Here is a 15,941-nt window from a genome sequence, read left to right as displayed (position 1 = left end):
TTGGTTTGCCTCAAAGAAGGAAGACTAATGATAAGAAAGGTGCTGACTGACAGAAAACTGCACAAGCCACTGCAGGGTCTGGCTGCACACTGGCTCTCAAATATGCATCAATATTAAGAATAATGGAATGATAATTTAGCCAGAGTGTCAATGAGTTCCACTGTGAGTCATTCATGTGCACAGTAGATGTTCAGTCATATTGAAATAGTACTAATATATGTACTGTATGAATATAAAATAGGGATAGAATATTACTCCTGACTTAGTTTAATTAAATTTAGATATATTCATTTGAAATTATGAGTTCATTATACCTTGAATAAAATGAAAGAGATAAAATAGGAAAAGAATGACATGTATAATGTTATTGTCATGGCTGACATTATGGCTTTTAAATATAGCTCACATAGCTATAGTCTGTTTGCCACAATTCATTTGGGGTAAGTCAGATTTAAAATGCACTCACTCTGAGAGTGTGAGGGAGGAAGAGGGAAAGGCGGTGAGAGCAGGAGACGAAAGGGGGGGGGGGGAGTGCCAAGGGATTGGCAGGAGTGACAAGATGTGACAGTGAGCACATTGGCTCGCAGGGTGGTTGCTACTTTACACTCCAATCACACAGTCCCCCTGTCCCCCAAGACATTTTAATCTGATCCCCCGACCCAAGGAGACGAGAGCACAGCACAACACTGCTCAGAGGAAAGCCGGAGAGCGGCACAGAGCCGAGACACGAGGTTTTATTTCCAGCCTTTTCCTTCTACTTATGTGGATGGGTCTTTAATTTCATCACTAAAATGGCTGCTCCTTTTCTCATTACATTTTGCTTTATATGCTGAGTGTGTGTAGATGCGGTGTGAATGAACGGATCGTCCTGGCCAGGCCTTTGCGGAAACTGTGCGTGCGTGTGCATGCAAGCGCACAGCACTACTTTTGATTGGATTAGTAAGAGAGAGACATCCACCCTTTCAGGCTCGGCCCTCCTCCACTGGTAACGGCCTGCATTATCGATCCCAAACAGCTCCATTTCCTCTCTGTGTCCAAACTTATTAGATGCTCTGCTTTCACACAGCCTGGCCTGATCCCTCCTTCTTCCTCTTTTCTTTGCAAGGCCCATCTTCCTCCCATTTGTCTTTGTCGTTCTTCATCCTCCATCAAGATCTTACTCTATCTCTGTCATGCCGTTGTGTTTTTCATCTCTTTGTGTACTTTCCACCAATCTTCTTGTCTTACCTTAATCTTCACCCATTTTCGCCTATTTTCTCCCTTTCTCCTATCTTCTATCTGACTCGACTATCCTCCATCTCTCTTTTCTTCTGTCTTTCCTGCTGTGAGCACCACCTCTGTCAGTCTCTTCGCTTTCTCTCTCTCTCTCTCACTCTCTCTCTGCTGCTCTCCAGTTAATACTAAAATTAGACTGCAAGAGATTTTGAGTAGTTGGAGGGATCAATTGCCATTAATTGCCTTTGGGGAAGAGTAACGTTTGACAGTGTTGCAAGAGAGAAAGAGAATGCCATGGAGAAATTATGGCTCCGCAGCTAACTTATGGTGACAGAATGGGCACAACTAATCACGATATGGAATGTATTAAAGAGTCTTTTTTTTCCTCCAAACACTTTCTACAACACTTTCAAGTACTAGATAAATTTATTAGCTTAGAAATGTTTTATAAGGGTGGAACACTTTTCAGATTACTGTTGATACATGCTGGCAGAATAAAATATCGTGTCTGCCCTCATGCATTTTGAAAAGTCTGCTCGGTCGCAACATAGATAAACAACAGCAGACAGAGGCAACCAGTTTCTTTGCTCGGTCTAAGATATATATGTCTCTATGTTTCTGCAGGCTCTGTACCCGAGCCCAGAGGAGGGCTGGCAGATCTACAGCTCGGCGCAGGACGCAGATGGGAAGTGTATCTGTACTGTGGTCGCACCAGCCCAGAACATGTGTAACCGCGACCCACGCAGCAGGCAGCTTCGCCAGCTCATGGAGAAGGTGACATCTGTCAATAACACACTCACTCTGAGACACGACTGTTACCCACGCAGACACACAAACACAAACTGCCACACTGCTCATGTCTGGCGCCGTCTGTCATGTACAGGCTGCTTAAGTGAACAGTCTCACTTTCTTAGTCCAGTCATGCAGGTAAACATGACGCCAGTCGGAAGACTGTTTGTTGGTTGAATTATTCTTTTTTGAGTTTCAACGTTGCTTAAAGTGAATGAAGCATGGCTTTCCTTGATAAGAAAAATGCCCTAAACTTATCCAAGAAATTGGATTCATTGAGCCATAGCTATGTAATATTTCTTTTATTAATATTAATCCATTAGATAACAATTAAGAAAATTAAGTGTTTTGCAAATCATTGAAGGCAGCAAATGCTTTGTGTGCACTGCACAGTGAATGTTGTGCACACTAAATCTGTTTGCTCAGACTTGTGCTCATTCTGTCTTTCTCCAAGAGGGAAATATCAGTCAACACTCTTTTTTGTTGGTACTCGTGTATGACAAGCAAATAAATGTAATGTTATACAAAAACATGTACACGCACAAAACCCTCAAGCTGCCGGAGAGCAAATCAAGCAAACACTGTTTCAGCAAGCAGACAATAAATCTATGTTTTATATACATGGGGTAGAGTGTTATTGACCTACAGTGCAGTGTATGCAAATGTAATTTCCTGCTTGTGTCTAGTGCATTAACACACACACACATGCACACAGACTTGCAGGGCAGGACCTCTGCTGAAAAGTGATCCACAGCTGCTTGTTGACTCTCCAGATCTACAACTGCATTGATTGGTGGTTTGTAGGCAGTACATCGGCATCTTTCCATTCTTATCTACTTGTCTTTCCCTAACTAAATAACAAAAACCTGATAAATAATGTTCAATAGCTTCTGCTTGCTCGGCGGGCCGTGGCAGCTCAGTCAAAGCAGAGTTGTTTTTTGTGGACACTCAAAACCAGCACATGGGTGAATGAGTGTGAATCAACAAAGCGAGTGAAAGCCTGTGAGCAGAGAGGCAGAAGAGAGCGGGTACGACAGGAGGGGCTGACATTGATGTGGTCTTGTGAGGAGAGGTGGTGGTAAATTGAGATGCTGAATAGGCTCTGAGGTCCTGATGGATCAATGAAACACCTGAATTCACATATTGCATTCATTCTCATTGAAGTTTGCCTTTTCCCCTGACAGTCTCTGTCTGCTGCTGTTTCAAGCACACATTCATGCAGACAAAATCCACACTCATACACACTTTAAAAGAAGCATATTCCAACAGAGAAGGCATATTCTGGCAGAGAAATAGACAAACTTGACAAAGCTATTCAGTGGTTGTGTTCACCTAGATATGTGCATGAATGTATGTCTTTATAGGAACTGTTATATACTGTAATATATATATATATATGTGTGTGTGTGTGTGTGTGTGTGTGTGTGTGTGTGTGTGTGTAAAAAGAATGCTGTTTCTGCATTATTTAAGTATGTAGAATCAAAAAACAGTACACACAGTATGGTGTATACATGACAATTTCACATGCCAGATGCTCATTGGTAGTTTCTGTGCATTTTTTTTTTCACTTTTTGAAACTGTTTGCAGATGATCTTTACTTTTAATGTGATGAAGGCATGAAATACAGATGAAAATCTGCTCCTGTAAAATTAATCAAAACTTGACACTGATGAGACTTAAATATGGAGCAATCTTTCATAAAAGGATGCCATAAATACTCCTTCTGAAGCATATAATGTTATTTGTTTATTAAGCCTATGTCAGAGAGCTGTTGACTTCACCACTTACAATACAATACATTAGATAAAATAAGGCTTAGGAGACTACTTTTGTTTCAATACAGTGAAACAACAGATTTTAGCCATGCTGCTCAGGCTGATTGTGAAACCAGCAGATAAAACAAAAACTCAGGATAAAAATGGCAGAGAAGGAGTGTCACAAAAGGAATTTAGTTGCAGGGAAGGTGGATTCTCTGTTGCCCCCGCTTCACGTCAAATTTAAGGTGGTCATCGAAAATAGCATGATGATGCACTCCTTAGCTGCATCTCTGTTACGTCTAAAATCAATAATCAGCCCCTTGGTTTTGATACATTTAAATCCAAAAAGTTGTATTTGTAGTTCTATTAAAAGATGCCTCTTAACACACGTAAGGAGGCCAGTCCGCTTGGAGCTGTGGCACATACACAGAAGATCATTGTCTTTCTCTCTGATACTGCTCTAAATGACATACTTCTGAAGATCATTCATAAGCATTCACATTTTGTTTACGCTTTGCTCTGAAGATGCACGCTGCTTGCAAGACAGCATTTATCAGAGGCAAGCGCTCCCGCCAAATACAGTCCACAGCCCAGTCTAATGAGGACACCATGGGTCAGCGCGATTAGAGCTGCATACAAGCAAAAGCCACAAGTTAAAAGACTTCGTGTGAGTCTGTGTGTATGTGCACATAATAGCACCATGCCTGCTAAGACATTCTCATTTGAACTCAGAGCATGTGGAGGAATTATTTGAGCGGACCGGATCCACAAAGGCTCTCCCTGACACAGAAAGCCAAGGTTACACTAACAATGTCAAAACCACCCTCTGTTCAAAGAATGTAAAGCAGCCTTGTGCAAAAGCTTCTATTCAGCTTTCTGCAAAGGCAGACAAAATGCCATCCAAAGCAGGGTTGACCCTGAAGGACAGTGGTGTGAGAACACTCTCGGCGCAGACTTTTGAACACCTCACCTCCCTCTGACCTCTCTGGCTGAATGTCTGAGTTGAGATGAGATAAAATTGGATGGCACGGTCTGGCATGCTTACACACAAACACACTTTAGGATTTGGTACAGAGTGGCTTTTTACACTGAACATGAGGCAGACACACCTGCAACTGGGGAGTATGGGAGCAGGGAGCATCGTGTGTGGACAGACAAAAGCATTAAAAGTCCTGTGAGTGTGGATCAGTTCCCACGGCTCAGAGGATGGAGCATCCCAACAGACATCGCAGCACAGGAGGATGGTGACATTTCTTTTGTTTAGACTTCAGGCTGGTGGAAGCGTTTACGGTTGCACATTCCTCCCATTATTCCCCCTGTATTCTTGTCAAACCACTTTTAACTGTTGAAGAGAATATTTTCTGATCAAATATTCCCTGGCCTGTTCATGAAGCATGTGGGAGATGAGCTGGGTGTAGAAAACAGTAGGCTGGACACGAAGTAATTGAGTGGGCTGTCAAAGAGTAGGCAAGCAAGGCATTTGGTGCAAAACAGACTTTATGCCAAACTGTGACCTTTGAGAGTTGGGACTGTTTCTGTTTTTGTTGGGAGTGATTTGAATAAATATCTTGTGTGTACTCGGAGTTTCAGTGGTTTACGCGTGGGTGGGTGTCTATGCATGTGGGTAGTTGGACATATGTACACGTGAGCCGCCTATATGCACCACAGCGCTAACATTTGTCAGTGTTCAGATGATTTCTGGCCAGTTCAGGACATCGTGCAGGAGATGAGGGGGTGTATGGAACAGTAGGCTGGTTATGCAGCAACAGAGTGGGCTATCAAAGAGTGAGCAAGCTGAGTACAAGGTAAAAATTATACATAGTGCAAAACTGATTGCTCTGAGAACTGAGATTCACTAAACACCTACATGTCAGCATGTTTGCTCCTCTGTGAGGTTTACTTTGTTTGCATTATAGTTTATATGCACCCATTAACTTGTGTACACTGCCATAATGTAGCTGCAGGTTTACTACCCTTCTGTTTTGATAGCTAAAGGAGATAGGATATTTATATCCTAACTGGATACCTGTTGACTTTTATTGCATAATTTATGACTGTATTGTGTATCTGTTCTGTGCTGCTTTTGAAGCTCCTCACCTTTCATCTTGGTTATTCTTGCTTTTTCTGTCTTTTTTTTTTTTTTTGCTTTTGCTTTTTGTTTGTTGCAGCTCCACAATTGTCATTCAGCTATTAATTGATTATCAAAATAGTTTATCAACTTATCAAAATCGATAAATCGACTTATCACTTCAGCTGTATTTTGCAAGCCAGACCTGCATGTCTGATGATGACTGATGACTGTCTAAAAATCCAATCTATTCCTTAGATTAACACAAAAACGTCTTCTGTGTGTGTGTGTGTGTTCTGGGGGTTTGGTGTGGTTTTGGTGTTTGTGTGTGTGTGACAGGTTCAGAACATTAGCCAGTCAATGGAGGTGCTGGACCTGCGAACATACAGAGATCTCCAGTATGTAAGGAACACAGAGAGCCTAATGAAAGTGGTGGATGGAAAGCTGAAGGTGGCCTCTGAAAATCCCCGCAGTCTCAATCCAAAGGGCTTTCAGGTAATTGGCTGTCTGTCACCTCTTGTACAGTGGTGCATGTATATTATTGTCAAGTGAATGCAGATACTATTAGATGTGGCACTGCTGTGCACAAACCTTGCCAGATGCATTGCAATCTCTTTCGCTCTTCACAGACAATAAAGTTTTGCATGACTCTCAATAGACTGCTGCATAGGCATAGGTACACAAATGCAATTCCAAGACTATCTGAGTCATTGAGTCATGCGCAGAGGAAATTTGAGCAAATTCACAGGCTCCTGAATTATTAAACTCCTGGACCTCGAAGAAGAGTGTTTTTTTTCTGTATTCCTCTCTTTACACCCTTTCCTCTCTCTCCTCAGCCTCTCTTCCTGCTCTGTATGCTTAGCATTCTGGTGTCTGCTCTTAGATAGCGGGCACATATATTCACATTTATCTCTACCTTATCTCTCTACAAGCTAAGGCTCAGCTGCCATTATCAGCGGGCCTTTTTGTCTTCCTGTCAGTGGGCTGTCTTGCTCAGGCTTTCTCCACATTTCTCACACTCTTACAGACATTAGATGGACCATAAAATAGTTTGATTAAAAGATGCCTTGATAAATGCAAAGTGTGCTATACTGCTGGGACCCTGCCTCAGCACAGGGACAAGCGTGAATAGCTGTGTTTTGAGTGCTTTATGACAGCGAGTCCAGTGAAGGTAATGAAGATGTTTATGAAATTAGCCAATTCATCAGTAAAGCCTCAGATGACTAAGTTGCAGATTAAAAAGCTTTATATGCCAGGATTATCTGAATGAAAATTCACAATCCAATACAGAAAAAAGTCCTCTTTAAAAAAAAAAAAAAAAGAGCGGGATTTGACCAGAGCAGGTTGGCTGATGAATGCGTGCAGCTCAAAGTTGCCAATGGCAAAGCGTGGGAGATTAACGAGACCAAATTTTCACAGCTTGAAAAGGGGAAAATGAGATTTATGATGTGGCGCCACAGGGCTGAGAGCTGCTCCATCACCAGATTTACGATAAACCTTAACAAGCAGGAAACAGCCCCTCTAGTGGCGGCCACACTTTATTGATACACCTATTTCTCTCTAGAGCCTTCTACCTTCCAAGCAGGCAGCCTGGCTCTCCTGCTGCTCCCTGCACTCCTACCTAAGGACACATTGTTCTTTATACTTCTAAACACATGATGAGTCACAGACCGAGTTTACACCAGCAGTATTCACTGTAGGTGAAAATTTAGTCACCCGAATCTGGTTCGACACTGACCAGATTCATCATGCATTGAAAATAATGTGCAAATTCAGTGCCTTTCAAATCCACACAAAGGATTGTTAATGGGAAAGAGTCTCTTCTTACAGATCATAAACATAAGTCAACACAAGTAAAACAAGTAAAAGTCTGATCAGTACAGATCAACAAAAGATGCAACTGAGAAAATGTTTAATTGTAAACATTATAAATGTCAAGATGGGAAGTGATGTGTAAAGTACTGTAAAAGAAAGCAAAAGAAAGAGAAATCCAATTTTAATAAAAGAAATGTCATCCAGGTGATAAGGGGTCAAAGAGATGAACCAGCACCCAGCTACATTATATTCTCCTAACAACGAACCAGAGGTAACAAGTGAAGATTGAAGGGCTGCACGCAATCCCCTGTATGGACAAGTATGGTCGACCTCATCCCCTGTCCGATATTTTCACAGGGGGTTTAACCCCCCACCCCCTTTGCTACTCTTTCTCTGCGTTTACTATTTTAGGAGTTGAAAGACAAGGTGACCCAGCTGCTCCCCCTACTGCCAGTGCTTGAACAATACAAGGCGGATGCCAAGATGATCCTCCGTCTTCGGGAGGAGGTGAGGAATCTGTCCTTGGTGCTGATGGCCATCCAGGAAGAGATGGGGGCCTATGATTATGAAGAGCTGCGCCAGAGAGTACTGCTGCTGGAGACCAGGCTGCACTCCTGCATGCAGAAACTAGGTATAAGAGATATGCAAAGAGGTCTCGGTGGGTTAAGTCATTGAATGCTTAATTATAATTCATTATCAAATATAACTGTAGCGCAATTACAGGTCAGACAACAGCAGCGCAGAAAGGAATAACTGATTAATTATGATAATCAGTGGTCAAAACTGTTGCACACTGTCAAACTCAGCTCAGAGCGTGAATTATTTGCATAAATTAAGAAAAATTGCCCTAGAAAGCCCAAATGAATAATTGATCATGTTCTTGTGTAATGTGTTAGCTTAAACTGATGATTTTACAAAATCCCACATATATAAACTGATGACTTAACAGAAAACGACTGCAGTTAGAGTTTAGCCTTTAGGTCGTTAGTATTTTGTTATTGTCTTCCACTGGCTTCCAATAAGCTTTTGCATAAAGCAAATTAATTAAATATTTTTATTTCCAGATCATTTTTATGGAGTGCTTTCCAACGCTGGGTTAACAAGTGCAGAGAAAATGAAACTAAGAAAATAATTAAAAGTTAGAAAAACTTAGAAAGTGATGAAACACGCAGGGATATTTAATATGTTTAGAGAAATCAATCAATCCAATTAATTTAAAAAAGTATCAGTTTTTGTACAGTTCCAATTCAAAAAAAGTTGTGACAGCCTGAAAAACATACTCATTTGAAAACAGTACAAAGACAATATATTTAATGTTTTATTTCATTAACTTCATTGACTTTTGCTTATTCTGAATTTGATGCAGGAACACATTTCAAACAAGTTGGGACAGGAGCAACAAAAGACTGGGAAAGTTGTGGAATGCTCCAAAAACACCAAAATGCAATACAATGAACTGAGTAAAGATCCACAGTTAACAATACAAAGAACGGAGATTATTGTACAAATCACTCACCTATTCATTTGTGTAAATACGAAATATGTATTATATCTGGAAATCATGTCAAGTTCCCCAAGGTCCCTAAATGTCTGTTTGACTGTTCAGTTCCGATTCATACCTTTTGTCGCTTAATATATAAAATAACTAAAAGCTATACCTAAATAGGTTTAATAGAGATTTGAAAGGGTTCAATGCTATTATACATGATTACACCTCCTGCACCCCCAGTAAACTTGCAAATTGTGATACCCATCAACATATCCATCCACATCCTTTTAAAAGTAATATTTATGACTGTGGAGAGTGCCAAAATCTCCCAGTTTTTGATACATATTTGTGAGTGTCATCTGCAAAAAGTGAAAAAATTCACATTTTTACTAGTCATGGGCATTTGAAGCAAAAGTAGCATTCGAGATTCACTTGGAACTGTTCGACCATTCTTTGAAGACCCCATCCCACACCCATACATGCTCATGCACACACACACACACACACACACACACACACAAATGACTGCATAGTTGTTGTAGACTTGTGATATGCTTTGCCTGTCTCACCATAGCTGGGAGTACACTGGTTTCTGTAGATTAATTTAGCCTGGCTTGTAGCCTTAGCGGTCTGTACCAGTCTGCTAATGAAGGATGGTAGTGAGACGTTGTGGTGGCATTTATGAACAGGAACTTTATTTCCTCTGCAGCAGCAAACACATGGCCTTCTAACACTATTAGGCTGCAGCCTGAGCTCATCTGGACACTTTTACACTGACTATTAAAACTCAATACCTCTAGACTGTACTTCACATTAGCTGTGATAACATGCAGGGACTCTTAACTCTCATCCACACAGTTTAAAAACAAAGGACAATATATTTCTTAAGACATTTGTCAGATAAACTATTAATGTTTTTATCATTTAATGACTATTCAAAAATTCAAATTGTTTTTTGTGTATAATGTATACACAGTGTCACATTGTGTATAATGTCTACACAAATACATACATAAATCTGTAGCCATTTTACCTCCTTCTCTTCTTTGACCTCCAGGCTGTGGGAAGTTGACTGGTGTCAGTAATCCCATCACAGTTCGTGCATCAGGGTCAAGGTTCGGCTCGTGGATGACAGACACCATGATCCCCAGCTCAGACAACAGAGTAAGTCCCTCTGTCCTTGCCCTCGAACTAGAACTCTTTAATCCCTGCAGCCTACCTTCATAGTTAAAAAAAAAAAAAAAACAGACAGGATAAAGTAGAACCAAAGTCATTGTCAGAAACTGGGCAAACTCTGTCAGTGGCTCAATTGAATAAATATCCCTCACAGCAATGCTGTCATGATACTTCAGTGACAGATTGACTGTTTTGCCTGAGCTGGACTTCTTCTGCACTCCGAAGGCAGAGAGTCAGGGAGAGAAATGGGGATGCAAAGCTGAGTCACTGATGGATAGTATCCCCTTCCCTCCTCCGTGTCTTCCTCTGTCACTGCAGCTCCAGCTGATTAATCACTTCATCATCAGTGGAGAAATGAATGAGTTGTTTGGGCTAAAGTTTTCTAAATCACCTAGGTAATTGCCAGGAGTGTACTGAGAAGCTCTGGACCCAGATGATATAGTAATGACTTCAGCTGATAAGAGATGACATGTGGTCTCGTATGGGCAGACACATGGTAAGAAGCAAGGGGAGAAATACATAAGGGAGGAAAAAAAGGAAGAAGTGCAGCCTGATGAATGGGGGAAGTGGTGGTGATGGAGGGGCGGATTATGAACTGGAGGGGAGAATAAAAACTGATGAAGTTTTACGAGGAGAGATGACGATGGCCTTTTATTAATCCCCAGCCTGAATCATAACAGACTAAATAGATATTGCCAACAGGAAAGGTCAATTTCTGTGATTGAATGCCCCGATCTTTGTTTTTAATCACCTGACATACTGAGATCACATAAGAGTCTTTAGATCAATCACTGATTAATAGCAAGATACATCAGCAATATCACATCCACACCCGAACCAGCACCAAACATGATAATCATATTTAGGAAACGTCGAGGAGCCAAACAGAAAAAAATCAAGCCAGAAGAGAAAACGCTTGGTCTAAATATGCTTTGGCCTGGCTCAGCTCTAGGGAGTCATTTAGTAGGCAGAGGAGAAACAATGCTTAATGCTCCATAATCTCCCCTCCTCCATAATTCAGATGCTGTATCTCACCACCCCTGACTCCTCCCATACCCTTCCTCTCCCCCCAGTGGGTTTGTTATTGAAAAAAAGTGTCTACTCTACACCTGGGAAGGAGGCAAGACGAGGAGGAGAAAAATTATGGGTAGAGCGTCAGAAGAACAAGAGCTACATCTTCGCAAAGCTCTCCTTGATATGTTAAGGACAAAATAAATATCTAAGCCAACTGCAGTTTAATTGAATCAATTGAAAGCTGAACTGTGTCTCGGTGGAAGCATTGAGAGAATGAGATGGGAGATGCTGCCAGAGAGGGGCCATGTCAGTGGAGAGATCCACTGAGAGTACTTGAGGAAAAAGATAGAGCTGCTAAATGGATTGATTTTCTGTAAATGTGGACTGGAAAGGGCAGAGAGCACCAAGCGGTGGTTGACTGCAAAGCGCAGGCAACGTCTTCACTCCCACATGCAGGAGAGATCAATAGTTTCGCACACGCGTTCAAGTTCACACAGCTGCATGAAGGCATGCACTCACACTCGAATAAGAACTGGCAAGTACACACAACATGCTTACTTTGCTCAGGGCATCGCCACTGGATGTAATGAAACATTAATCACAGTGTTCTTGCAGTGAGTTGTGTCAGGCAGGGCATAACAATACTCTCCTGTGACCTCTAGATATTCTCTTTGCCTCCTTTAGTTTGTCCCCTCATTTCCATGGGATTTACTTCTCTTCCTTCCACAGGTGTGGTCCATGGATGGTTACTTCAAGGGGCGGCGTGTCCTGGAATACCGCACAATGAATGATTTCATGAAGGGCCAGAACTTTGTGCAGCATTTGCTGCCTCACCCCTGGGCAGGCACTGGCCACGTGGTCTACAACGGCTCACTGTACTACAACAAGTACCAGAGCAACATCATCATCAAATACCACTTCCGTTCTCGAAGCGTGCTGGTGCAGCGCAGCCTGAGTGGGGCCGGCTATAACAATACCTTCCCGTACTCCTGGGGTGGCTCCTCTGACATCGACCTCATGGCGGATGAGAATGGCCTGTGGGCCGTTTACACCACCATTCCCAATGCTGGGAACATTGTCATCAGCCGCCTGGAGCCTCAGAGTCTGGAAGTGCTGCAGACTTGGGACACAGGCTTTCCCAAGCGTAGTGCTGGAGAGTCTTTCATGATCTGTGGTACACTTTACGTCACCAACTCGCACCTGGCTGGTGCCAAAATCTACTTTGCCTACTACACCAACACGTCAAGCTACGAGTACACAGACATCCCCTTCCACAATCAATACTCCCATATCTCCATGATGGACTACAATCCCAGGGAGAGGGTCCTGTACACCTGGAACAATGGACACCAGGTGCTGTACAATGTCACACTGTTCCAGGTTATTAAGACTTCTGGGGACTGAGAGCCCTCAGACTGACCCGCTCAAATAATGCTGTGATCATTGTTCGGGGAGGGACAAATGAGCTGGGTGGAGGTGGGTACAGGTTGTGGGAGGTGTGGGTTGGGGGCATCAGTGTATGGGCAAAGGCCTGGGTTTTTTTTTTAAAGAATTTCAATCTTCATAGAGTGCTATTATTCACATTCTCAAAAAACACTCCGACAGCAACGTCGGTAAAGATTCAAAGACTGTGCGCCTCTCTTTCTTTTTTCTTTCTGTGATGATTAAGCATGGTTCTTTTTATTTGTGATGAGAAATAAATATCAATCTTTACCATTTATGACTTTGTATTTCATTGTCACTTTCATTCAAATAGACCTTCACTGTAATTTGGAGGGATGAACAATAAAGGTGAAACTCTCAAGGTGGGTTGTTTTTAAAAGGAAAAAAAGGTGTAACGTTTCTTTTTCAGTTATGATTAGCGTCTCTTTTATATTCCTCTTGAATGATGTGGAAACACAAGTGTTTCTTCCTTGTTCTTCACTGAAAACTGGCTGAGATGGCCAAAAAAAACATAGAATAGAAAAAAAAAATAGCTTTTCTTCAGCATGAAACATGAAATTCTTAAAATTTTAATATGCTAAATGGCACAGTTTCAAAATAAACAAAATCCTGGATTAACTGTATCTATCTTGCTGATACTGAGTGCGTTACCATCATAGCTGAATCCTAAAATAATGAGCTGACAGCAGGTGAATACTGACAAGGCTGTCTCTAGAGCTGCAAAAAAAAAAAAAAAAAAAAAAGCCAGGACACGCAGTACAGTGCATTAAAACGGCATGTTTCCATATACTCAAACAGTGTTAAATTTAACTGTAACAGCCATGGCTTGCATTTTATTTTTCCAAGGTGAATTGAAAGTGAAAGCAACACATTTGGTAAAAGGAGCAGCTGGTGGTGTGAAAGGGTCGAGAAGCACAAACAGAGAAGGGGAGAGAGAATGTAAAAGGAATTCCAAGAGCATTTACATCTGAGTTAGAGAAATGAGGCTTCACGGTTACTCTTGCTTGTCATGCTCCAATCTACTTTAATCTTGTTAGTCGCACAGCTCTTCTCAGGTGCTTTCCCCAGAGAGATGTTCAAGCACAAGCCATACAGTGGGACACTGCTCATAAGAGAGTCTCTACTTGCAAACCTTACATTGCAACTTTTTTTATTATTTGTTACTGAAAATAATGCTGAAGAATTCTCAGCTGTATAGAGAGCACTTTGGCAAAACGACAGCGGCCCACTGTGCTGTCACTTTATTCCTTTCATTTCGAGAGCTTGTGAGGGTGCATCCATTCTTTGCAGAGGCTGGGGTGGACGCAGAAGACATAGAATAGAATATGAGGGTCCACTTATCTTTTCCTGGGTAACCATGGTGATCCTATTCATCCTGAATGACCTTTATATCAATAAAGTTCTGTGTTGAAGAGAACCCTGATGAGTTCAAACACAGTAGTGGCTGACATTTAAAGCACAATACAATACACAACAATAGAGAGCGTTCAACAGTCTCAGTTAGAAGGCGGGTAGTATAAACTACACTGAGAGGGAGAACAAATGTTGAGTTATACAAAAATGTATACATAGATGTGATTGGTTACCAAAGGAACCAATAAATGGTTAACAATGGTGAACTGTTAAACATATACAGTTGAAATGAGAGCGGAAGACCGATTCTCTCACTGTTCTGAGATCAGATCCACCACAGCATCCCCTCTCTACTCTCCCACTGTGTAAACAAAAAATAAAAAGATGATTGGACAACAGTCTGCTGCTGAGGAAAAAATAGCAAAGCCTATCCTGTATGTGCAGGCAATTATAAAGCAGGGCAGAAGGTTACTTATAGTGAAAAGAAGTGTTTTACAGATCATATTTTAATAAAGTCTGGAGCTGACAGTTTCACCAATACACAAAGGTATTTAATGTTAGGCATGACTGGTTAAAATGGACCTACACTTTCCAGCCAACAAACTTTCCCCTTTAACAGAGAGCAGGGAAGGAAATAGTGACTGCACACAGATAATGCGATTTCTATGATCAAACAAACTGAAAAATAAAGTCAGCAGACTGGAAAGATGCATTCATCTGAGAAATGTGAAAAGAACATCTGTCCATTCATGTCCACATTTTTCCTTAAGACCTGCAAGACAAAAGAGAACTAACATCAGTTATTCATCCATTTGAGTTTGTCACTGTAAAAAACCCAATTCATTTAGTTACAACAAAAAAAGAAAAATAGAAGTTATTGCCGTTCTCCTCACTCATATTTCTTAATCAATATCGTCACTTCACTTTAAATACATTTTTCAAGCAAATATATGTTCATGTATATTCATGTTGGAAAGAAAATATGGTGCTATTACCAAGTAGTGCAGAAAAAAAAACATGGATTTGACAACTTTTGTCTTCAATAAAATCAATTACTGTAAGAGCTTGCTGCCAGCAGTATAAACATCGCCTCGAGCACTTGAGAGACAAACATTAGCTCCGTAAGCACCAGTGAGTGTGCTGTTGTGCCAACTAAAGCTCAGAGCCAAGGGCCAGTAAGTGTAGTGTTAATAATGATGAAGATCATGGTGATGATGAATTTCTCAAGCAGCAATTAGTGCAAGGCAGGTATAGAGCTTCCCTCAAGCACAACAGGTTCATTTTATTTAATAATTAAAAAGCTTTCAATAGAAGGCCTCTTATGCATGCAGTTGTATAAATGCAAGGCCATAAAAATGCTCATTCTAAATAACTGGAAATACCGCACAGCATTTGTATATATGTAGACATTAACCATATTCAGACATTAAATAGCAAACTGGCTAAAAAAAAACATTCAGTAACTACAAAGGAATTATTTAGTATAAGTCAGTAACACTGTATGAGCACTGTCATCTGAGTGGATGAATGAAATGTGTGGTGAAAAACTCAATAAAATGCGACACTTGAATCATGAAATAGTTAATAAAAGAAAGACGAGGTTTAGTTATTGGTTTTGTGCAACCTAGCACCTGATTTAGGTTAAAACCCATTGGGCTGACAATACTGAACTCAAAACTCTATACTGAACTAAGCGAATCAAGATTTCCTCATGAGATCTGCCTGAAGTTATCAGCCAAACAGTAGCTTATGAAAAGTATGAAATTTGCATGCAGATCTGTCACAAAAATGCTCTTTGAAGAAAGGCAATTTTGTATACAAA

The 15,941-nt window shown here is 41.1% G+C and overlaps 1 protein-coding gene across 2 annotated transcripts in view; it reads left to right on the top strand.

The window, feature by feature from the left end:
* Positions 1–12,767, top strand: part of olfm2a (olfactomedin 2a) — a 42,604-nt gene extending 29,837 nt beyond the window's left edge. For both annotated transcript variants that reach the window (XM_041957102.1, XM_041957101.1), the window contains exons 2-6: positions 1,840–1,989; positions 6,169–6,324; positions 8,056–8,275; positions 10,191–10,297; positions 12,053–12,767. In XM_041957102.1, the coding sequence (XP_041813036.1) occupies positions 1,840–1,989; positions 6,169–6,324; positions 8,056–8,275; positions 10,191–10,297; positions 12,053–12,727 (1,308 nt within the window). In that variant the 3' untranslated portion in view covers positions 12,728–12,767. The remainder of the gene's footprint in view (positions 1–1,839; positions 1,990–6,168; positions 6,325–8,055; positions 8,276–10,190; positions 10,298–12,052) is intronic.
* The last annotated feature ends 3,174 nt before the right edge of the window (positions 12,768–15,941 follow it).

This window comes from Chelmon rostratus, chromosome 17 (assembly GCF_017976325.1).
Source record: "Chelmon rostratus isolate fCheRos1 chromosome 17, fCheRos1.pri, whole genome shotgun sequence".
In the NCBI taxonomy this organism is placed as follows: domain Eukaryota; kingdom Metazoa; phylum Chordata; class Actinopteri; order Chaetodontiformes; family Chaetodontidae; genus Chelmon; species Chelmon rostratus.
This window is presented reverse-complemented; position numbering and strand designations above follow the sequence as displayed.